The sequence below is a fragment of the Notolabrus celidotus genome, unplaced genomic scaffold, assembly GCF_009762535.1.
Source record: "Notolabrus celidotus isolate fNotCel1 unplaced genomic scaffold, fNotCel1.pri scaffold_434_arrow_ctg1, whole genome shotgun sequence".
NCBI lineage: Eukaryota > Metazoa > Chordata > Actinopteri > Labriformes > Labridae > Notolabrus > Notolabrus celidotus.
In genome coordinates this window covers 1-24,640 of record NW_023260241.1, presented here as the reverse complement: position 1 = coordinate 24,640, position 24,640 = coordinate 1, and the positions used below count along the sequence as shown (strand labels likewise).

The 24,640-nt window shown below is 42.4% G+C and overlaps 2 protein-coding genes across 5 annotated transcripts; one reads left to right on the top strand and one right to left on the bottom strand.

The window, feature by feature from the left end:
* Positions 1 to 6,431: 6,431 nt before the first annotated feature.
* On the bottom strand, positions 6,432 to 16,227 carry nolc1 (nucleolar and coiled-body phosphoprotein 1). Of its 4 annotated transcripts, none has more exons than XR_004630621.1 (15): positions 16,057 to 16,227; positions 15,692 to 15,747; positions 13,263 to 13,417; positions 13,054 to 13,166; positions 12,828 to 12,948; positions 12,606 to 12,724; positions 12,366 to 12,489; positions 11,884 to 12,012; positions 11,705 to 11,809; positions 11,299 to 11,616; positions 9,235 to 11,073; positions 9,021 to 9,148; positions 8,812 to 8,895; positions 6,696 to 7,322; positions 6,432 to 6,589 (listed from the first exon to the last, which is right to left on the bottom strand). XR_004630621.1 is itself a non-coding variant. In XM_034679284.1 (14 exons), exons 1-14 carry the CDS (start codon positions 16,165 to 16,167, stop codon positions 7,164 to 7,166), a joined length of 3,561 nt encoding a protein of 1,186 aa, XP_034535175.1. In that variant the 5' UTR covers positions 16,168 to 16,227; the 3' UTR covers positions 6,432 to 7,163. The 4 variants fall into 4 exon arrangements, 2 of the variants coding, with proteins under 2 accessions (XP_034535175.1, XP_034535176.1); XR_004630622.1 differs by having other exon boundaries at positions 11,705 to 11,794; XM_034679284.1 differs by having other exon boundaries at positions 6,432 to 7,322.
* A 1,276-nt stretch (positions 16,228 to 17,503) lies between these two features.
* Positions 17,504 to 20,451, top strand: LOC117809787 (28S ribosomal protein S6, mitochondrial-like). The gene is made up of 2 exons (XM_034679286.1): positions 17,504 to 18,014; positions 20,335 to 20,451. The coding sequence occupies exon 1, from the start codon at positions 17,676 to 17,678 to the stop codon at positions 18,006 to 18,008; it is 333 nt and encodes a 110-aa protein (XP_034535177.1). The 5' UTR covers positions 17,504 to 17,675; the 3' UTR covers positions 18,009 to 18,014; positions 20,335 to 20,451.
* Positions 20,452 to 24,640: the final 4,189 nt, after the last annotated feature.

The window sequence follows — 24,640 nt, the reverse complement described above, 5'->3', positions numbered from 1 at the left end:
CTGAGGAAATGCTACTTTCAGATTCATGCTAGTTTTCAGTGAGTACCAACCCGTAATTTAAGGGGTGAAGGTCACTCTGTGTTTGGTCTGAACCAGGGGTGCATCTCGCTCGGCTGGAAGTGAAGCTTCCACCAGAGTGTCTGCCCCCTGGTGGCTGACTGCAGTATAGGTCAAAAACTCTGCAGTCAAACTTTAAAGAATAAATCCAAGTCATAGGTGGTGATATGTAGTTATTATCTGTGTGTGTGTGTGTGTGTGTGTGTGTGTGTGTGTGTGTGTGTGTGTGTGTGTGTGTGTGTGTGTGTGTGTGTGTGTGTGTGTGTGTGTGTGTGTGTGTGTGTGTGTGTGTGTGTGGTGATATGTAGTTATTATCAGACTGTGTTGTGTTCAAGGACTCTTTTTCCTGAACAGTTTCTTCTTCGTTGGTTATTAGAGGTTAAAAAACGTGGTTTTACTTCCTGTTTGCTTTGATTGACAGCTGCTGTAGAGAGAAACTCTATAGGATCTCGTGACTAGACTCAGACTTAGACTTGGAACTTTTATTAGTCCACAATGTGGAAAATGCCTTCAGCTTCACAGACAAACAGACAATACAACATGTTTAGAAAAGAACAGAGAGAGAGCTTTGGGATTCTTCCTGGTGATTGCCAGCAGAATTCTTTAAAGGAGGTAGTATAAAAAATATGGAGTATAAAAAATATAAAACATATCCATATGTACACACGCACATACACATACACATATGTGGATATACACACGCATGCACATAGAGAAGTGCATCCATCCATCCATACATGAATCCTACAATTGAAGTCATAAAATGATGCATGTCCCTGTAGACCTGGACGGGGGACAGGTGGATGCTGCAGTTCACTATTTATTTGTTTGAGTTTGATCAAATTGAAAGGTAAAAGTTTGGTTTGATTTTGGGATGTACGCTGTGGGGTGGAGCCTGTTACCGTGGCAACACATAAATTACCGTGGCAACCACAGAAATAATCTACAGTGCAGACTGACTGCACAATGGAACGAGGTTTTTTGGCTTCAGAACTGTACAACAGGAAGAGGCGGAGCAACGCCGTCCATCTTATTTACAGTCTCTGGTCTGAACACACTCGCTTCTCAAGTCATGAATTAGACTTCAAACAATTCAACACACTGAAACAGACGCCTTGGTTTGAAGTCATGATGTAGTCAGATGATAGATAATGAGTTCTGAGATTGACGTCCTAATTTAGATGTGTTACATTTGTTAACCCTCCTGTTTTGATGTGCAGCATAAAAATCTGGGCAGCATGTGACAGAAGAGGAGTCTCCTGTTAATTTATCAACATCACTTCATAAATATCAGAAATATCAACATTTAATGTCATGTAAAACTTGTATTTATATTTAGGGCTTTCTAATGTACATTTAAAAAGTTTAAACATTACTTTAAATGTAAAAGGAGTTCTCCTCACTGAACCATGATCTGAGAGGATTAAAGAACACTAATGCACTAAACTCTTGATTTCAATGGTTAGTAATGGAGTTAAATATTAGATTTTAAAAAAATGTGTTTGGGGATTTTTTGGGTTCTGACACTTTTGGATAATTGAATATGCCCCGGGTCAAATTGACCCAGGAACATTATTGCTGTTCCAGAGAAATGAACATAACAGGAGGGTCAGATAAGATCAGACGGGGCCTCGTGGTTCAAGAGCCCCATGTACTGAGGCTGTAATCCTCCTCTGGTTGGACTCCCAGCCTCGACCCTGTCCTGTCCTCCACTCCCCTCCTGATGTTTCCTGTCTCTGTTCAAACCTGTTAAATGAAGGAAACACCCATACTCCCAAAAACAAAGAGACATGATCAGAAATGTGGATATTAGTGTCTGTTATCAAAAACATCTTAAAGAGGCAGGACTCCCTAAATGCTGTTTTCATGGTGAGCGCCATCATGGAGGCTGCTGTCAGGCGCTGCTGTGGCATGCGGTCTGGATCAGTCTGGATCAGTCTGGGTCAGTCTGGATCGGTCTGGATCAGTGGTTCTTCTGTAGGGCACAGAGCAGATGTCTGTAATCTTGTTAGCACCTCTTCACTCGGTCTGAAAGCTCCAGCTGCATCTTTTCCTCCCATGATTCAGTCCTATGAAGGATCACTGACTCTCCTCTCGCTCAGAGGGAGCGTTCGTCTAATTAGGACTCTAACTCACTGAAACACTTCCTAAAGACGGTGTGAAGAAGAAACGCTCCAGTAAAGATGTTTTTAATAATAGAAGAAGTGATGACACTCTGTTTATGTGGTTCTGCTTCACTCGTGAGTGTGATTGTTGTGCTGCCATGTTCTCTCTTTCACTCTCTGACTCTGACAAAGGCACAGTGCAGGATTAGCAGGGACTAATCTACAGACCACCAAAGCACTCGTTTGTCATGTGTAATGAAATCTGCTGTAACGTTTGTCAGGGCCTGAATGCTCTGCTGATTGTGTGCAGAGGCTCTGAGAGTGTGCCAAGAGAAGAAGAAGAGGAGGAGGAGGAAGATGGTAATGTGAGTGTGTGTGAGAAGAGTCAGCAGTTTAGTCTAATTGAAATGGACAGGATGGGCAGTCCTGGCAGTCCTGGCCTCTGCTGCACATTATAAGATTGTCCTGCAGCTCCTGCGTACACACTGTGCTGAGTCGGACTGAAGTGAGCCGGTCTGAAGTGAGCCGGCCTGAAGAGAGCCGGCCTGAAGAGAGCCGGTCTGAAGAGAGCCGGCCTGAAGAGAGCCGGCCTGCTCCTTCGTGGACACGCTGAGACTGACAGACTGAAGCGGGGCTCAGGATCATCATGACTCGACATCCTCCAGAGACGGGGATTCTTTTCATCAATCTCTTACAGTGGCAAGGACAAACTTCCTTTAACAGGCAGAAACCTCCAGCAGGACCAGACTCATGTTAGACACACATCTGCTGAGACCGTGTTGGAGAGAGGGATAGAGGGAGATGAAGAGAGAGAGAGATGATAGTGGGGAGACGGATAGTAGTAGTTGTAGCAGCTGGAGTCTGGACCACGTCCACAGCAGCAGAGATCCAGAGGAACCTACGAGACAAGGGAGCTCAGGGACTCCAGAAAGGTCTAAGAAAAGAGAGAAGAGAGGGAGACCAGAAGAAAGAAAAGAGGAGAAGAAATGGTGAAGGAATGAGAGAAGGAAAGGAAGGGATAAGAAAAGGAGACATAAAGGATGAAGAAACAAAAAGAGAAAGAAGGAAAGAAAGGGAAATGGAATGAAAGAAAGAAAGAAGGAATGAAAGAAGGAATGAAAGAAAGAAAGAAGGAATGAAAGGAAAAAGGAATGAAAGAATGAAAGAAGGAAAGAAAGAAGGAATGAAAGAAAGAAAGAAGGAATGAATGAAGGAATGAAAGAAAGAAAGAAAGAAAGAATGAAAGAAGGGATGAAAGAAGGAATGAAAGAAGGAAAGGACGGAAGGAAAGAAAGAATGAAAGAAGGGATGAAAGAAGGAAAGGACAGAAGGAAGGACGGGATAAGAAGACATAAGGAGACATAATGGATGAAGAAACATGGAAAGAATAAAAAGAGAAAGAAAGAAAGAAAGGATGAATAACAGACCCCAAAAAAGGAATCTACAGCAGAGATCCAGAGGAACCTACGAGACAAGGGAGCTCAGGGACTCCAGAAAGGTCTATGGTTAGTAACTTTAATGGGACAGGAAGAGTTAAAGTGAGCTTGTTGGTGTGGAGATCTTCACTGCAGACTGATTCACTGAATCAACACTTGGAAGGATGAAAACAAAGCCAGGAGATGAACGACCCCAGAACTAAACTTAGACCTTGTGTTTTAACATCACATAGTTCCTCTTACAGTTCCTCGTTCCTGTGGTCCAAAGCACTTTAATAAAAACTTATTTTAATAAAAGATAAATGTGTTTGAAACTTTAGGAGAGTGCAGACCCGCTCAGCTGGTCGCCTGATAGGTTGGGCTATTCTGAACAAAACTTCATTTGAATCATAAAATCTATATTTGTGATGATCAGACTTTCTTCTTTATTATAGATTATGAAGAGTGTCTTACAGGTCCGGGTACATCAGCATGATGTCTATCAGACGTGTTGCTTTAGACACTAATAATAAAACTCCTCTAATGATCCTCGTGTTGATCCTGGATGTTGTTAAACACAGAGATAATCATTCTGTTGATAACTAAATGTAAACTGTGTGTTTGGGAGTCAAACAACATAAAGATTGGTTGTAAACACACACACAGTCTGCTTCAATAACAACCTGCCTATGCAAAATCAATCCAAAGTTAGATTTCAGGCTTCACTGACGCAGGAAATGTGAAGGTTCAGCTCCTCTGCACTTCAGTTCTTTTTTCAATCTGGCCTCCAAAAACACAGTTATTGAATATATTTATATTTACAGGCCTGTTAGGTGAACAGTAGTGACTCTGTGGGTAACAACTTGCTGCTGGTAGCAACACCTGCACTGAAGATCCTTCCTGTACCAGCTCCGGGGTCTGATCCTCAGCAGCTGAGGACTGCACGCTCCATCAGGTCCCCCCCTCTCTCTGATCAGTGAAGCATCACCTCGTGGTTTACTGTCACAGAGAGGAGGGCGATATTTGGAGTGACTGCAGACCTCCCCTGCTCTTTACATGTCCACACTTCCTCTCTGTGTAGATACACTCACTGCATGAACAGTGTGTGTTAGTGGACAGTGAGTGTGTGTGTTATCCATCAGGTGTGCACGCAGGGATCAGACTACAGGCTCCATTAGGTCATACATTATCTACCATCTGTGATAAATTTCATCTGAAGTCTGAAGTTTCTCACTTTGACCTCTAACATGAGTCTGGTCCTGCTGCAGGTTTCTGCCTGTTAAAGGAAGTTTGTCCTCACCACTGTAACTTGCTAAATGCTGCCAGTTAAAGTGGATTAATGTTGAGTCACTGTAAACAGTATTACAAAGAGGATATCTCTCTGTGGACTAAGAACAGGATCCGGCCTTTTATGAGCTTGACCCAAATCAGGGCCTGGAGTCAGGATGAATCTGCCTCTGCTGCACTTTTCACCCTTTATTTCACCCCTTCCTGTCACCTCTGTGAAGTGAACAGGGGTGCGGTGTTAAACTGATGATGTGTCATATTCCAGAGGTCTGTCCTCTGATATTAATTCCTCTCAGTCGTTGTTTACTGTGAAGCAGAACATCCATCAGTGCTCACCGGACATGGCAGCCACAGTCACAACTGTCCCCCAGCACAGGAGGAGGCGTCACTTCATGTCCTGTGAGGAGCAGGACTCAAGGAGAGAAGTGTTATACTGCCATCTGGTGGCTCTGATGAGAACTGCTGAGGTGCTTCATCTGTTCTGTGTCCATCTCTACAGTCTATGGTCCATACACAGAAACAGACGTCCATGTTGAGGCTTCATGTTCTTACATTTTAGAGGACAAGTCAGACACATCTGGGTCTTTAGACCTTTCTGGAGTCCCTGAGCTCCCTTGTCTCGTAGGTTCCTCTGGATCTCTGCTGCTGTGGACGTGGTCCAGACTCCAGCTGCTACAACTACTACTATCCGTCTCCCCACTATCATCTCTCTCTCTCTCTTCACCTCCCTCTATCCCTCTCTCCAACCCCAACAGGGTCGCAGCAGAACCTAAAGTCTCTAAAAGTAGTATGGGAGGTAGAGCCTTCAGTTATCAGGCCCCTCTCCTTTGGAATCATGTACCAGTCAGGGTCCGGGAGGCAGACACCCTCTCTACTTTTAAGAGTAGGCTTCAAACTTTCCTTTTTGATAAAGCTTATAGTTAGAGCTGGATCAGGCTTGGACCAGGTCTTAGTTCTGCTGCTATAGGCTTAGACTGACACACTGGGATCCTGTCTTTCCCTCTCTCTCCTCTCTCTGCCTGTCTCTCACTTTAACTCTTCCTGTCCCATTAAAGTTACTAACCATAGACCTTTCTGGAGTCCCTGAGCTCCCTTGTCTCGTAGGTTCCTCTGGATCTCTGCTGTAGATTCCTTTGTTGGGTCTGTTATTCATCCTTTCTTTACTTCTTTCAATCATTTTTCTTTTCCTTTCATTCCTTCTTTCTTTCTTTCTCTCTTTCAATAATTTTTCCTTTCATTCTTTTCTTCTTTCTCTCCTTCTCTTTGTTCTTTCCATGTTTCCTGCTGGAGGTTTCTGCCTGTTAAAGGAAGTTTGTCCTTGCCACTGTAACTTGCTAAATGCTGCAAAGTGCTCTGCTCATGGTGGATTAAGATGAGATCAGACTGAGTCCTGTCTGGAAGATGGGACTGGATCTGATCCGGTCTTGATGTTGGGTCTTTGTTAATAGTAGAGCATAGAGTCTGGTCTAGACCTGCTCTGTTTGGAGAGTCCTGAGATCAATAAAGATTGATTGAAGGAGGTCACATTGAGGTGTTTTGTTGGATTAAAGGAACAAGAATCAGAGTGTTTCATCCATTAGGCGTTTAATCACAGCTACAAAGAATTGACAATTAAAAATTAGAGGTTCACAAAAGCTCCTTTAGTGAAGTGAAATAACTGAAACAAACATGGCTCTCAGTAAAGTTAATGAACAGACTCCAGACCTCTGATGGATGATTTCAAAACTAAACAGAGGAGAGAGCAAAGATGGCTTTAGAGGTCCTTACAGATGAACTGGAATAAAACATAATAAATACACGGTATAAAACTCAGTTCTACTCTAAACGTTACCTGGAGAGAGAAAACACCCGGGGACACGCCGTCTGCACGGACAAACAAAGAATCATCAATAACCAAAGACATCCATAAAAATCAGCGTCAGCCTTTTCACCTGGTGAAGAAGAACCCGTCTGTCTGTCAAACACACGACTGAAAACACAATTAACAAAGAAATCTAATGAAGCAGAGCCAGAACCATACACAAGGCCCAACATGTCGTCTGGGCCCCCCTTACAGGAGGCCTGCAGCCACCTAGTGGCTATAAGTGGTACTGTCACACGGATATCTGAACTCACAGCTGTTACCTCAGGACTAATGAAGAGCAGACACTACGATGGAAGAGTTCTCACATGCGTCCGTCAGTCAGGTGATGAAGAAGATGATAGGTTTGTTTGTAAGGGAAGGACAGCTGACCGTCCTGATCACACAGGTACAGTAGAGTCCAGGTGGGAGGGGGGGTCAGAGCGAGGAGGAAAGTCCTCAGTCGCTGTCGAACTTGATGGAGTTGATTGTCGTGGAGATCGCTCCGCCGCGGTAGCTTCCTCTCTTCTTCTTCGTCTTCTCGTGGCGGAAAGACTTCCCCTTAGTGAACCTGAGCACGTCGTTGGCCTTCTGACCCCAGTCCCCCTCCGCCCCGTACTGGAACACAAACACAGACAGGTTTCAGTGTGACGGCGTGATGCAGGGAAGAACTGAGAGAGGTTCTCTGAGATAAGATACAAGAGACTCTTTCATTCATGTAGATCAGGGCTGTCCAAACTCTTTCAAAGAGGGACACATTTGATGTCAGAATACCTTAGAGCCAGTGGCTCCTACTGAGACTGAGGAATCATTAAAGTTAAATATGAAATATCTATTAAATCATTATTTCACATTTGTTCTCAATAAATCAGTCACTAGGTAGTCCTCAGTTCTCCACAAGTCATGTAAACATCAACAGACTTCTTCTGGAGGAAAATGTTTGGAAATGTGGGAAAAATATTGTCTCATTATTTTTCTATGGCAGGATCAGGATCTGGATTTCATCACTTCTTCTTCATGTTGTTTTATAGACTTGTCTGACCAGCAGACAACATTTTAAGAACTAAATAAATATTTTCCTGAGTTCTGAACTATTTTTATTCACCAAATTTTGCCTTTTCTGCACAATTTCATAATTTAGATCTTGTCTTGTTTCCTCTTTTGTGTCTTCTGAACTTTTAATGTTCATCAAGAACATTTTCACATCATGATGAAAACATTAATTTAAAGTCAACTTGAAGAGTTCTTGTGTTTCTTCTTTATTGCTGTCTTGCAGAATTCCCAGAGCTTTTATAAAAGTCGTCCATGTGAAGCTCTTTGAGACGTTTCTGGATTGACTTTAGTTTAGTTTGTGCGCTTTAAAGAAACTGCAAATGTACAGATGATTCAGAATGAGATTAATTTCTAATGCTGTTAATTAATGCTATAAATAACACACTTTAAGATGGAAGCTTGGGGCCATAAATAAATGGACCTTGGGCCGCAATTGGCCCCCGGGCCTTTGGACACCCCTGATGTAGATCATTCAGGACTCGTTTCATTCAAAGCCTTAAAGTTTATTCCTCACACACTCCCTGACTTCTAGTCTACATCTGTGGGTGCAGGATCAGGTCTTAGTATCTGAAGTGTTCTGGTTTCTGTCTAAGTAAGAGTCGTATTGGTGTCTGTGTTTCAGCAGGGATCATCTGTTTACAGGACAACAGTCTGAACACATCTTTAAACACTCATCAGTGTCAGTGCAGCGAACATCAGATCCCTCCTGCTTCTGGAGCTGCTCGTTGTTTATCACTAATCCAGACTACAACAGGAGCCCTGAAGGGTCCTCCTGGACTCCCAGAGGCCTTTCTGTCGTCACACAAACATACTTCTTCATGCTCTCCGGCTGAATGTGAAGTATGATGAATGTAGGTGAAGCAAAGACTCTGCATGCACATCACAGAACATAAAGAAATGCAGCTCTGCAGGATCTCAGAGGAGAAGCAGGAGAACCTGTCGTGGTTCAATGAACATCTTGTGACGTTTGACTCGTGCACAGAGTAAAGGTGGAGTCTTGCAGCTTTGTAACGTCAGTAATCTGTGTGTGTGGCGCTCGAGTTCCTGAACTCACCTTTGCATCAAAAGAGTTGTCAGCCAGACGAGGATCCACGCTCACTTCTTCTTCTCTTATTCTACGGAACGGGATGTTGGAGGACTGAAAAACAAGAGGAACATTCGTTAAATGTCGCCTCCATCACCTTCAGTGAGCTCTGACTGACATTTAGATAAATCAGAGGTGAAACAGAGACCAGGACCAGGACCGGTCCCTGAGAGGTCTACCTTCTTATTAGCCTTAGGAAAGGTCTGCGGTGTGGTCGATGCCTTCTTGTTGTTTGGCGTCTTGTCGTCTGCCTCCTCTTCTTCACTCTCTGATGACTCTTCATCTCGTTTCCTCTTTCCACTGGTTCCTGTGTGAACGTGTGAAAACATGAAGGTGAGATCATTCAACATTAAAGGAGGACACAGAAGGTCTGGGTTAGTGTTGGAGACCTACCGTTTGTTAAAGGTGTGGTGGGCGCTGTGGCCGCTCTGCGTGGAGCCTCCTCTTCCTCCTCTGATGAACTGTCAGACGAGCTGCTCTCTTTAGCTTTGGCGTTAGCTGCAGGTTTCTTTGCTGCAGCTGCTGCAGGGGTTTGTTTCTTGGCTGCAGGTTTGGACGCCTCTTCCTCAGAGCTCTCGCTGTCAGAGCTGCTCTCTGCTGCTGCTGCAGGCTTTGAAGCAGGCGTGGAGGTCTTTGGTGCCGGCTTTGCTGCGGGTGTTGCAGGTTTAGCTTTGACCGGTTCCTCTTCTTCAGAGGAGTCAGAGTCAGAGCTGCTCTCAGCTGCAGCTGCAGGTTTTGCCGCAGGAGTAGAGGGCTTTGCTGCAGGCTTTGCTGCGGGTGTTGCAGGTTTAGCTTTGACCGTTTCCTCCTCGTCAGAAGAAGAGTCTGAGCTGCTCTCTGCTGCAGCAGCAGGTTTTGCTGCAGGGGTAGCGGGCTTGGAGGCTGGGGTAGCAGGTTTAGCTGCTGTTGGCTTTGCTTTAGCTGCATCTTCCTCCTCGTCAGAAGAAGATTCAGAGCTGCTCTCAGCTGCAGCAGCAGGCTTTGATGCAGGAGTAGAGGGCTTTGACGCAGGCTTTGCTGCGGGTGTTGCGGGTTTAGCTTTGGCTGGCTCTTCATCTTCTGATGAAGAGTCAGAGCTGCTCTCTGCTGCAGCAGCAGGCTTTGCTGCAGGAGTAGAGGGCTTTGACGCAGGCTTTGCTGCGGGGGTTGCAGGTTTAGCTGCTGCAGGTTTAGCTTTGACTGTTTCTTCCTCGTCAGAAGAAGAGTCAGAGTCAGAGCTGCTCTCTGCAGCTGCAGCGGGCTTTGCTGCAGGAGTAGAAGGCTTTGACGCAGGCTTTGCTGCAGGCTTTGCTGCGGGTGTTGCAGGATTAGCTTTGGCTGGTTCGTCTTCATCAGAAGAAGAGTCAGAGTCAGAGCTGCTCTCTGCTGCAGCGGCAGGCTTTGCTGCAGGAGTAGAGGGCTTTGAAGCCGGTGTTGCAGGCTTGGTTGCTGCGGGTTTAGCTGCAGCAGCCTTTGCTTTGACCGGTTCCTCCTCCTCAGAGGAAGAGTCAGAGCTGCTCTCAGCTGCAGCAGCAGGCTTTGCTGCAGGAGTAGAGGGCTTTGACGCAGGCTTTGCTGCGGGTGTTGCAGGTTTAGCTTTGGCTGGTTCGTCTTCATCAGAAGAGTCAGAGTCAGAGCTGCTCTCAGCTGCAGCAGCGGGCTTTGCAGCAGGAGTTGCAGGCTTGGATGCAGGGGTCGCTGGTTTAGCTGCTGCAGGTTTAGCTTTGACCGGTTCCTCTTCTTCAGAGGAATCAGAGTCAGAGCTGCTCTCCGCTGCAGCTGCAGGTTTCGCTGCAGGTTTTGCTGCAGGGGTAGCGGGCTTGGAGGCTGGGGTAGCTGGTTTAGCTGTAGGCTTTGCTTTAGCTGCATCCTCCTCCTCCTCAGAGGAAGAGTCAGAGCTGCTCTCTGCAGCTGCAGCAGGCTTTGCCGCAGGAGTAGAGGGCTTTGCTGCAGGCTTTGCTGCAGGTGTTGCAGGTTTAGCTTTGACCGGTTCCTCTTCTTCAGAGGAGTCAGAGTCTGAACTGCTCTCTGCTGCAGCAGCAGGCTTTGTGACGGGGGTTGCAGGCTTAGCAGCTGGGGTGGCTGGTTTAGCTGCTGGTTTAGCTGCTGGCTTTGCTTTCACTGGTTCATCATCTTCAGAGGAGGAGTCAGAGTCAGAGCTCTCTGCTGCCTTGGCTGCAGGTTTGGCAGCAGCAGCAGGTTTTGGTGTGGCTGCAGGTTTTTTAGCGGGAGCCTCGTCTTCAGAGCTGCTTTCTGAATCAGGGGGAAGAAAATATACGTGTTCAAGATTCTGCAACACGACAGCAGCAAGTGTTACGTATGATAACTGAATGTATGTCACTTAGGGTCAGACTTTAAGTCAGCTTGCAGTGATTTAAATAAAAGAAGTTAGCTCTATCATAAACTGACAGGAGAGTTAGTAGATATATGTTGGACGCCTCACTGCTCCATCTCCATTGAGCACTTGTTGTCTCTTACCTGAGCTGGATGACTCAGCTTTCTTAGCAGGGGGGGTCTTGGCCGGTGCAGGTTTGGCTGCAGGCTTCTTCGCCGCCTCCTCTTCCTCGTCTGAACTGGACTCATCGTCTGAGGAGTCTTTCTTTGCTGCAGCAGCTTTAGCTGGAGCAGCTTTAGTGGCGGTCACTTTTGCTGCAGGTTTCTTGGCCTCCTCTTCGTCCTCTGAACTCGATGAGTCGGACTCTTCTTTCTTGGCAGGGGCAGCCTTGGCTGCGGCAGGTTTTGCAGGGGTTACTTTGGCTGCAGGCTTCTTCACCTCCTCTTCCTCTGAGCTTGAGTCTGTGAAGACATGAGGATGAAGAGTGTTTAAACATGTTCACACACGTACGGCCGCATGGAGAGGAAACTGCCTGGCTGGGATTGTTACCTGAGCTCTCAGAGCTGGACTCAGCCTTCTTTGCAGCGGGTTTGGGAGCAGCAGGTTTAGCTGGAGCCGGTTTAGCTGGAGCCGGTTTAGCTGGAGCCGGTTTAACTGTGAGGAAAACACTGCAGTTAGAAAAAGCATTAAAACACAGACTCAAAGAAAGAGAGGAGGAGACTTCTTACCTGCTACTTTCTTCTCCTCTTCCTCATCACTGCTGTCATCGCTGGACGAGCTGCTGGCTTTAGCCTTGCTGGCTGCAGCTGGAGCTTTCTGCACTGCAGCAGCAGGAGGAGGGACTGCACTGTACTCTCCTGCCAGGACCAAGATAACTCATCAGCATCATCATAAACATCATGTCTCAGATTTATTACACGATCAATAATGCACTGAGCATGCGTAGAGTCCTGTGGTCACGGATGGAGAGGATGGAAGTGAGCATGGGGAGGAATAAACCTCATAAAGGAGGAGGGACTGAGATCCTTCAGCATCACACTCAAGGCTCAAAAGAAGGCACTGGAAAAGATTCTGACTGAGTGTGAGGATGGACCAGATCCTTCAGACTGCATCCAAGTCCATCTTATCTCTTTCCAAACATCAGGCTGGTGTTGTGTCGAGTGTGGAAGCCTTTGAAGGTTTGAGAGGATCTGAAGGTAAGAACACAAACCTGCTTTGGGTTTCTTGCTGGGTGGAGCCTCGTCCTCGGATGAGGAATCTTCACTGCTGGACTCAGCAGCAGCAGCAGCGGGCTTCACTGGAGCAGGTTTTACTGGAGCAGGTTTCACTGGAGCCTTTCAATACAAGAGAAATTAAATGGATTAGCTGTCTCTACATCATCTTAACTTCCATAATGAAGATGATTAGAACGTGTTAAAATACTGAGATCTGATCAGAGTCTTCAGCTCACCTTGGCTGGCTCCTCATCCTCAGAGGAGGAATCCTCACTGGTGCTCTCTGCCTTCTTCTGAGCTGCAGCTTTAGCAGGGACGGCTGCTTTGGGAGTGGTGACAGCTCCTGCCTTTGGTTCTTTAATCAGACATAAAAACATGGCATTAAAATAAAAACACAAACCTTCATTTTGAGCTCACTTTGAAAGCCGGCTCAGTTCCAGCTCCGGCTGCAGACTCACTGGCTGCAGGAGTTTTGGCCGGCTGCTCGTCCTCAGAGTCCGACTCTTCACTGCTGGAGCTGCTGTCCTTCTTCCTGCTGCTCGCTGCAGCAGGCGCAGCAGCTGCTGGCTTCACTGGAGCCTGAATACAGAAGCTTGTAAGTAATAGTAATAAAAGACACATGCACTAAAGTTTACTCTAAAGGGGAGATCTGTGAGGACTCTTTAATTCTGATGTGGTCTCAACCTTTGCAGGAGGTTTAGCTGGAGCCTTCTCCTCCTCAGAATCACTTGAGTCCTCGCTGCTGCTGGACGCCGCTTTAGCTGCAGCTGCTGCTTTAGCAGGAACCACTTTAGCTGCTAACAGAGAAAAAGGAAACATGGAGATTTAGAACGACTCACTGATGTCAGGATGAAAAGGGTTCAGTTATTTCTCTGTGTCAGATCCATGGTTACCTGCCGGGGCCGCCTTGGTTGGTTTGGCTGTTTCATCCTCGCTGTTGGAGTCCTCACTGCTGGAGCTCTCTGCGCTGGTTTTGGCTTTCTTGGCGGACGGACCGTTTGTTGCTTCAGAGGTTGAAGGGGTTTTTCGTTTTCGGGCTTCAGGAGATCTACAGAAACACACAGTGATAGAAACTGAGTTTGATCCCTTAGAGAGAATCTGTCTTCACTGATGAAGCTCATTTTCATTATGTGTCAATGTCTCTGCTCAGGCTGAGAGAGGTGGAGCACACTGATGACTCCTTCAGCTGGTGTGAAGAAGGTCCCAGCAGAAGTGGAGATGAACTCAGTTCCTTTAGTCAAACTGAAGCAAACTCTAATTTATCATCAAACAAAGGAGGAGGTGACAAACCACTGACCCTGTGATGTTGTCTCATCTTAGCAAACCTCAGTCACTTTATAAACCTTCTTTTATGGAGGGGGTTCCCAAAAAGTTCCCAAACTCTTAAGACCCTCTGTAGTGTCTCTTTGACTTTGTCAACTTTACAAAAAACAAAACTCAAATCAAACCCAGCCGACGGGCACGGGGAGAGAGGATCAAACACAGGATCCACAGATTGTTAATGTCCATAAAGGATGCAGTTTCTCTGGTGTTTTATTAAATTGACTTCTTTCAAACATTAGGGAACGTTTCATCCTCTCACATCTCCCTGTAACAACCATTCACCTCCCCCGGTGTCCCCCCCTCCTGTCTTACCTGCTCCTCTATATTCACATCACCCGCTGCAACACTATCAACCTTTAAAAGTGAGTCACGAAATATATTATAACACCTGAGGCAGTGATTTTCAACCACTGTGCCGTGGAACACTAGTGTGCCGTGACAGATCTTCAGGTGTGCCGTGGGACATTTTCCAATTTCACTTAATTAGTCCAAAAAAATATATTATTCATATCCTGCTAATAATGTGTCATGTAGTGAGTCTGTACCTGCAGTGTAGTGACTGGAAGAGTAATTCAATACTTGTCCATGTACTGACATGTGCTCCCCACACACTGGGTGACAATAAAGCACACTAATGACCGTGTTAATTTAAGACATTAGAATTAATGCTGCCCATGAGAGGTGTGTGTGACAAGACTTAGGCGTACAGCAGTGATGGATAAATATTCAAAAATGAAAACTCCAAACTGGTCCCTGGACTAAATTCTGGTTATTCATATCCTGGAAAAGGGAACTTGTCTGTGAGAGCTCTCAGAGCTAGATACTGAGTATCTGAACTTGTAGCCACATCATAAAAGCCACACACTGTGTCAGAGACATTAATATTACCTGCAGGAGCTATTGTAAATAAGATGCTTCGCCCTGACACAGTTAAAGAAGCATCCAAAGTCACTCTCTCAGATAAATAGATTCATAAACTGAGAGACTAAATGTGTCATTGTGCAACACTTTAAGTTGGTGGTGTGATTCAGGACTTTTTTAAATGTAAGAAATGTGCCTTGGCTCAAAAAAAGGTTAAAAAACACTGACCTAAGACATCAAACTTAATCCCATGTTCACCTTAAATTAAATAACAATAGATTCATTCTTGTGAAATACATCAACTTATGATGCACCTGGACACATCATCAGTGATGTAACCTGGGGTCATTGGGTGTTTCGGGTCTTTCAACAATCAGACACCCTCAACCAGGCGACCCAGCCGGGGTTGATCAAGCCCCGGCTTGTGTCCAGGTAGCTCTACCCCACCCACGGGTCTCCTCTCCTGATCCACAGCCACCTTGAAGCAACTTCTGCTGCCTCTGTGGCCGACTTCATGGCCCTTCGTCTACTTAATTAATTAAATTAAGTACAAATAATCTAATATATGAAGAGATGTAAAGAGCTCCAACACCCTGTTGTCCTGAGGTGATTACATGTTGCTCACAGCTGCAGAAATAAAGAGACGGTCAAATCCAAAACCTGAATGTTCCTTTGGACATGATGTCCTCGGGGGTCGGGCAGCAACAAACTCTGAAGAACAGTGTTAACTTTTTGTATTTGCATGATTTTATCTCAAATCTGCTTTTACAAAGATGGATAAAATGTTCAATTTTAGATTCTTTTCTATTGGTTTTTGTTTTTTTGTAAGGCAGCTTGCAGCCCAGTGTCTCTCTTAATCATCTAAAGCAGCAGACAGACTGTGGAGGAACTTTATTACATAACCTGCTGTCCACAAACAAACACAGTGTTTTAAATAATAAAGGTGAGGAGATGTGACTCATTAAGTCACTGTATCAGGGAGGACTGAATCTTATTAGCTCCAGACATTGATTCTACAGTCACATTGATGTGAGGAGAGCTGGTCTGCTCAGATTAACAGATTTTATTGGCATCAGAATAAAGTGAAATATCAGCTTTAAATAAATCAAAGAAGAAGAAGAAGAAGAAGAGGACTCACTTCACCCAGTAGTTGAAAATGTTGACCAGACTTTCATCGTTTTCATCCTGAGGAGTCTGAAAAAAAGAGACACGTGAAGAAGTGAGTTCAGTTTGTTGAGTAAAGTTTAAACCTCCTCACAAACACTTTGAATAACTCCACATTAAACACAGTCTGATTATTCCTCATTCGTTCATATAAATAAGGATGTTCAGGAGTTTAGGTTAAACTGTTAGCAGTTAAAGAAACACATGTTCCTCCTCTCTACACGTGCAGGACCAGGAGTCTGTCTCTGCTGGTCTGTCCATCAGGATCCAGATCACCTGCGCACACACACACAACACAGACAGCAGGTCTACCTGTCCCTGCAGCCCCGAGTCTCTCACCACTTTGGTCTGCTTCAGGAACTGCTGGGCAGCTTTAGTGAACTTGTTCTCCAGCAGGAAGGAATACACGCATTTATACAGATCACTCGGCTTGGAGTCCTGAGCCGCCATCTTCACCACGCTCCTTCACGAGGGGAAGGAAGTGAAGAGACACATGTGGGCATGTGCAGGGGCGCGTAATGATGACGTGGGAGCTCACGTCTTTACGTAAAATAAAAACTTTATTATTATTAAATCATATTTTCATTCATTCATTCAAAAATTGGGATTATTTTTTAGTTTCTTGGATGATGTAACTTCTTAAACAACATGATACTCCTACACTTTTATTTTCAGCATCCAGTTCCAACAACTTCATTTTATTCAATAAAAATATGAATTAAAAATGCAAAAATAAATAAATGTATAGCTTTTCGGTTGAATGGATACACTCAGAATAATAGATTTTATTAAAATATAGGTAAAGTAACGCTTAAAGGTTAGTACCCGCTTGAACAGTTTACAAACGCACTAGTCATTTAATTAGTTTACTATCAATCAATCAATCAATCAATCAATCAATCAATCAATCAATCAATCAATCAATCAAGCTTTATTTATATAGCACCTTTCATACAAATCACATACAACCCAAAGAGCTTTACAGTGATTGAAAAACAAGAAAGAAGCAGAAATAAAACAATGGCAAGACATATTAGTGGAAGATAATATTATTATTATTATTAATAATAATAATAATAATAATAATAATAATAATAACATAAAATAGAGGCTAATGCATTGCAAAAATAAAATATGTGTAATTAAAATAAGTGAAAGCATCAAAATTAAGAATACAAATAGTTAAGATACTGATAGTAATACTAGTTTAATAACATTTGGTAATAAGTAAATTACTTTTCTTGATTTGTTCAGCAACATAATTTACTCAACATTTAACTTATTTATTCAACTTATTTGTAAGATTTGTCTATCTTGTTTTTTTCCTCACTTTATTATAAATGTGAATAAGAAACAATGGGTCCATTCAGATGGAGCATCATACATCAACACTTATTAAAGATACAGAATAAAACAGCTTCAGCTGGTAATTTAAGTTTAATGAGAAAATTATACATAGATAGAAAATAAATAATAAAACAAGTCAAGAAGGGAAAGGGAATAATTTTACAATTCAGTGTGGAATTATTTTAGTGTATCATATATCTTTATTGCTCTTAGTCCTTTTATTATTTTCAATGATTTTAAGAACATTTTTAATTTAATTTATAAAAGTAACTAATTTAGGAGGAGATTTCATCATCCTGTTTTTAAGAATACAGAATTTAGAGAGGTTATAGAATAAGATGTGTCGTCCTGTCGTTGCTCCAGCCCGTCGCATGTGTTATACGTCATCAGTAAACGTCCTGTCCGTCGTTGCTCCAGCCCGTCGCATGTGTTATACGTCATCAGTAAATGTCCTGTCGTCGCTCCAGCCCGTCGCATGTGTTATACGTCATCAGTAAAGACCTTCCCGTCCCTCGTGTCATAATAACATGGTGGCCTCAGTCAGCTGGTATTGACCCTGTCTGACTCTCTGCTGAATTAAAGACTGAGTCTTGGACTTCTCCTCCGGATCGATGCCTCGCTACGAGCTCGCCCTGATCCTGAAGGCCATGCAGAGGCCGGAGACCGCCTCGGCTCTCCGGAGGACTGTGGAGACCCTGATGGACCGTGGGGCCGTAGTCAGGAACCTGGAGAACCTGGGGGAGAAACTGCTGCCCTACAAGATCACCAAACACAACCAGAAACACACGAGAGGGTCTTACTTCTTGGTGGATTTCTACTCAGCCCCCAGCATCCTCACGAGTTTAATGGATCACCTGCACCGGGACGTGGACGTGGTGAAGCCCACCGTGCTGAAGAAGGACGGGGAGGGTCCAAGCAAGAGCTGCTGTGGCCCCCAGCAGTGATTCAATGTAAGGCATGACATAATGGACTGTATGATAAAGGGCCAAGTGCATCAGGTCTTAACTTGCATCTCTTTAGAAATGAAAACAGCAGCATGTGTGTCAGGTCAGGAGGTGTTTGCATTCTTCTTTGATTTGTGCAGAAGTTGCACAAACTTGGAGATGTTGTGGACTTGTTTTAAGACAGAAGAGGGAACAGGTCCATGCATAGGAGGGGAAATACACATTATTTTACATGAATCATGCATTGGGTTAAGATGCAACTCAAACTGAATAAATCTAAAGGACCAAATACAACAGACAGCATCAAAGCTGTTTATATCTGTGTCTGAATCTAATGATACTTCAAACATTACCTGCTTTTCATGCACACCTTGTCATTAAACTAATCAATGAACTAACTTATTGTGTCAGAACAAGCAATAAGCAACATGTTTTCAAAGTAATGGATCCATGAAGCATGAAATTAAATGGCGTGGCTGTCCTTGAAATAACATGGACAACCTTGGATTTGTGCAGAAGTTGCACAAACTTGGAGATGTTTTTGACTTTTTTAAGAAAGAAAATGAAACATTTCCATGCACAAGGAGGGGAAATACACATTTCTTCACATAAATATCAAATTAAATGAGAAATGTTACTCATGGGATAAGAAGCAGCTCAAATTGTTTAATCTACAGGACCAAATACATCAAAACCATAAAAAGCAAACAGTAACTTAGTTTATTTAACACCTTGTCATGAAACTAATCAATTAACTAACTTATTGCTTCAGAACAAGCAGTAGGCAAACATTGTTGGATTAATGAAGTAATGGATCCATAAAGCATGAAATCAAACGTTGTGACTGTCCTTGGAATAAGATGGACAACCCAAACAATCTTAATTTACTTAATTTAAGTATTTTATTTTTTAAACCTGTTGAAATTGTTGTATTTCTAGATGATTATGTATATTGCACAGTTTTTAAAAGTTACAGCCAATAAGGACCATGTGCAAAACTAGAGACAGGAAAAATGTTAATAAAAATCACCTTTAAAATATTGCAGTGATGAGTTATTTTCACACTCTGGTCTTGCTGTCATTGAGATGAAAACACTGCCCTCCTGCAGACTGTGGAGGTATTAAATATCAGCATGCACCTATAGAGCACAAAGGATATACATGTCTCTGCTCAGCTGCTTATATATGAAGCAGGTAGTGAGGTAAGTAGGTCATGGGACAAGCCATCAGGAGTATCAGGAGTGAAAGGGCGATTCCTTTTTATGGGTTTTATGAGAAAATGAATGATTAAAAGACAAAAAAATCAAAAAAACAAACGTTACATAAAATGCAAAAAAAAGATTAATAATATTCATAATAATAATAATAAGTTGTATCCTCACTAATATGAATGAAGTCAACATATTTGAAAAGGAGTGGGCAGAAGTAAAACTTATTAAATTCCACCTCTTCTTCATTTTCAATTAATTAATCATGGTAAATTAATTAAAAAAATATATATAGAGATATTTTAGATTAACAAATGACGGACAAAACCCAGTTTACAATATTATAACTCAATCATAGTGACATGGACCAGAACGTAGAACCTGCAGCATATTTCTGAAGAAATGTTTGAGGAAAAAAAAATCAGATTCTGACTCAGAAAAAGAGAAAAACACACATCAGGCCAAAGTTATACACTCCACCAGTGAACCACATGGCTGCACTGGTGACAGGGACAGAAATGGAAACCTAGAAAGCTGACATGTCAAAGATGTTCCTTTAATATCCATCTTTTTTATGTCAAGGCCAGTGTGTCTGATCACATGGAACATGTAGTTGGAGCTGAGCTTATTATCTATGAATCAATATGTATGAGTAAAGGCTCATGTGGAATTAATTAATTTTTAAATGTACTTTTTAAAATGTACAATTCTTTAAAGCTCCTGTGAGGAACGTTGTGTCTGTGTTGGCGCCCCCTGTGGACAAAGTGATACATGTTGTCCCTTTGAGGATTTAAAAGTCACATTTACTACTCACCTTTTTCTTCTTTCTTCATTATATAGCTGATAAGTAATGTAGAAATTGTGTCAAGCTGTAAAAAATCAAAATAAACAGTTAAAAAAAAGGAAAGAAAAGATAATTAAAATCTAGTGATGGTTCATTTAGTTTATTTAGTTTATGTCTGAGTGTAATCCATGCTCTGAGATGTGATCAGCCTTTATGACTTCATTAAACAGGGTCATGCTGTAAATGGACTTTTCCTTCTCTTTATGGCGGTCATGCTGTGCTGACTGTGCTGAAAGTTAACCTCATGTAAAGTCTGTTCTTTTTTGTTTTACAGGTTTCACAACTCATATCCTGGAGACCAACAGAGTGACGCTTCCCTCTTTGACCTGTACCATAGTTGCTGATCTGCGTTTGGATGTCTTATTGTAATAAATCACTGTTTTCTATCCTGGTTGCGAGTAGTCCTTCACCTTTCACTGCTGTAGATATAAGCAATGTGTTCTAATCCACACTTCATCATGTCCTCTAAGAAACACACCAAGCTATGATCAATAAAGACCCTGTGATCGAGCTTCAGGAGTTAGTCAAGGTGAAAATATCTGAGAATGGAATCTGGAATGTTGTTTATGTTGTGTCAGTGAGCCTTTGCTCGGCAGTTCTTAATCCAAAGACTCATTAAACACATTAAGCATCTATGAAATAAGGATGTTCAAGCTAATAGTTTTGATTCAGAGGGTAGAAAGATAAGATAATGATTTGTGTGTTTAAAAGTATTTAAGATATGTGACAAAATTAAATCAGAAGTGATCAGCTCTGCAGTCACAAATGGAAAAATACTTTTAAAAGTGGCCACATGAATCAGGCTTGTAAAGGCAGGGGTTTATTTTATTAACATTAATATCTTTAGAACAGTTTGAGTCTTAAAATAAAATAATATGGCATTAAACTCAATAATTCATTGACTTTCACATATTATCTCTGTTAAACAGCTAACACCTTTTTTATGTGAACACTATAAACTCAGACTTCAACACGCTTAAACATCAACACACTGATTTCCATACAGCAGTTTTTCAATCTATAAAAAGGTACTTCAAATATTTACCTATATAAAAATATGAATATGTGCAGTTGTGGCTTTAAATAACTGACAGTTATGTACAGTGTGCTGTCAACAAAGTGGCTGGGGTCAATGAACTCTGGTTTTAGGGTGTAGGGCTGGGTACGGGTTCTGCAGTCTGTCCACTGCTTTGGGGAAGCAAAGCAAAGAGCATTGATAGTAAATGAGTCAAAAGGATGATATTTGCATTTCAAATGTAGAGGAGTAAAAGTAAAAAGTCCCCCCCCAAAAAAACAATACTTAAGTAAAGTGGAGATACTCAAAAAATGTTCCAAAGTACAGTACTTAGTAAATGTACTTTGTTAGTGTCCACCACTGGATATATGTGACTGCTAAAAGAGCAAAACAAGATGTTTTCATCAACAAACACTAAATACACTCACAAAACAATCAGTACAAACAAGAAGACCCTCACAGGAACTTCAAGGATTACGTTCACTCTCTAATGCAGGGGTTCCCAAACTTTACAGCCAGAGACCCCCCCCTGTCCCTCAGAGTGATTTAATGTGTCTTCATTTAGCTGGTCTGCAGAAAGTGACCCTCCCTCTATGAGCATGTGTTTCCTGTGTGTTCTGAATGAACCTGCTGCTACTGATGCTTTAGATTATTAACTGTTCACTAACTCTAAACTTAGGAGTCATCTGGAAACAAAGAAAGGCAGAAAACTCATTACACTTTATATTTTCAAGGTTTTTGTGACCATTTTTGTTGATATTCTTAACTATAATGGATAAAATGTATTATTTTTAGATAATTACAAAAAAAAAAAAACATTCTGGAAGACATCTCACGACCCCCCCCCCCAGGGGGTCCCGACCCACACTTTCAAGAGTTCCAGGGTCTTTTAGCCCCCAGAACTAAAAGGTTCCTGTGCCCCCATTGTTGTCTGCGTTTCGGCCAAGGGCTAAAGTCCTGGGTAGATTGTGCAAATCAGGCCAGCAATGTATGGAGAAAAAAATTACATTCAATTATATTTTGAAATCTTAATAAAAACTAAACTAGTTTGCATTCCCAGGATCTCCCTCTGTGTTTCAACAGCTGTGCAAACTCCACAAACACTGTTGCGTTCAACTGAAAGTCCCAGGACCTTTGAAAAGTACTACCTCCCTAGCAGGGGCTTTTCAGGGGGGGGGGATTATCTACCCCTGAATTAAATTTAGACCCTTGTTCATCCGGTCCAAACGCACGTAGTTCAGGGGTAAAGTCCCTAGCTCAGGGGTAAAGTTCCTGCTTTGGGAACCCCTGCTCTACAGCAGGAACTTTGTGAGTGGTATTATATTTTTTCAAAATGTGGTTGTATTTATTTTTCTTTCACATTACTTTTTCCACTCATGGATCTCCAGATGAACTCCTCAAGTGTTAAAGGTAGAAACATAAAAACTCTTGAACAAGAAAACCTCGTTTCATTCAAACACAGCAGGGAAATTTAAAATGACACTTTATTTACACTCAGAGGCTACAGCTTCATATACTCCATAAAACCATATAACTAACTCTAGTTATATATATATATCACAGTTTAATGCACTTTGATTCTAACACAGTAGAATGCCATCAGAGGAAGCAGGCCCAGGCAGAGTCACATGTCTGCTCTGAAGTCAGCTGACAGTGAGACTTCATAAAGGCAACAACAAGCCTCCCTCTGCAGTCTGCAGCCTTCATTATTCAACCCTCCGAGAAACACTCACACAGACAGCCAGGAACCAGCGGAGTCATGCTGCTCCTCACTCTCCTCTTTGTGTCTTCAGGTAAAGAACACTCACAGATGAACTAACTCTGTTTTTATATCCTGTATCAGGCAGCTGTCCTCTCTCAGGGAGGCTCTGAGGTTCTGTAACAAAGTGCGTTTCAACATGAAACACGGAAGCTGTTGGTAAACATGAACAAACTAGCTAACTTTAAAAACAGAGAACCTTAAACACATTTTAATGAACATAAATCACCTTTTATTATCGTGTCTTTGAATTAGCTTCATGTTTCCTGTCAGAAAGTTGTGTTTGATGAACCCTGACTGTCTGTCTTTGAGGTTGAAAGGTTTAATTGTTAGCCTGGCTAACCTTAGCCGTTAAGCTAATGCTAGTTAGGCTAGCTTGAAACTACTTCAAGGCCAGTCGGACATTATCAAGACGGACAGCTTTAAGTACTTTGTTTTAGTAGGAATATATTAAAATTACAATAAAACAGAGCATCTCAATGTCCAATACTTTGAGGCATAATTAGTTTGATGTTTTACGGCAGTTTAGGTTCAAGCTAATCCCACTTCAGTGTTGATTCATTTATATAATGTGTTTTTCCGGATTATTCAGACAGTACGTGAACGCATCGTTCACTGTATACTGTAGGAACATATTGGAGGACTCACTCCCCAGGCACTGAATATACAAACAGATCATTTTAAGGTCAATAAAACCATTTTAATTCAATATTCAGGTGATTATACACTCATTTAAAGATGCTTATGAACATTATGTTCCATTTCTAACCAGTCTGTTCTGTTGAATGGTAATACCACACATTGTACCTTCTTTAAAGGGGTCAATAAGCTTGTCTAAATCAACATTTTAAAGGACTTACAGTTGTGCTCATAAGTTTACATACCCTGGCACAGTAAACACAGTTGTTTTGCTTCACTCAGCCACTAACCATGAGTGAATTTTTTTTTCTCTTATCATTCATGTTCTCTGAAAAATGGCCCAAAACACCTACCTTAAACATGTACAGAGCACAACTATACATATGTTTTCATACTGAGACGTTGCAAATAAATGTATTTTTTTACAGTGACATAGTGTACAAAAGTTTGCCTGCAAAATTTGTGTTTTTCAGTCATTTAGATTCCCAATAAAAGAAAATGAGCTACCTTTAAACACAAAGAAAGCTATCAGCAGAATGTTGAAACACAGCCCAGGTAGTTGGTTTTAACCAAGTCTCAAAATATGAAGCCCATGCTGAAGTGTTAAAAACTGCAGTTCCTCAAGCGTCCACTAGAGGCTGGCTGCAGAAACACTGGAAACCACATACACACCCATTCAAAGAGACGATCTTTACAGCAGAAATAAACATGTTTACAACCTGGTTCAAAAATCAGTTTGAGTCTGAAGAGCTAATTTCTCTATAAGCACACACTGTACAGGGTGAATTATTTTATAACTCAGTATATTTGAAGATATTAAACTTACTAGTTTTGCCCAAATAAGGGCGTGGTAGACTTGATTGACAGGTGGGCACCTTGTAGCTGTTAGCATTGAGGCTAAAGGGCTGCCTCTTTACCTTTACCTACAGAAGTTAGGTTGTGTTAAGTGTTTTCCAATATGGCACCAGCCAACCATCGGCTTCAGAATCAGATGGGTGACATCATGGAAACCACGTCCATTTCAAAGTCTGTGGTTTTGATTCCAGTCTGACATTCTATTATATCTTCTTGTGTAAATTTATCTAGGTGACAATTTAACAATGTGTGAACTCTGAGCCTTCAAACAGAGTGTGAATGTAGAGTTAGTTAATTATACTCTAAGTTTGG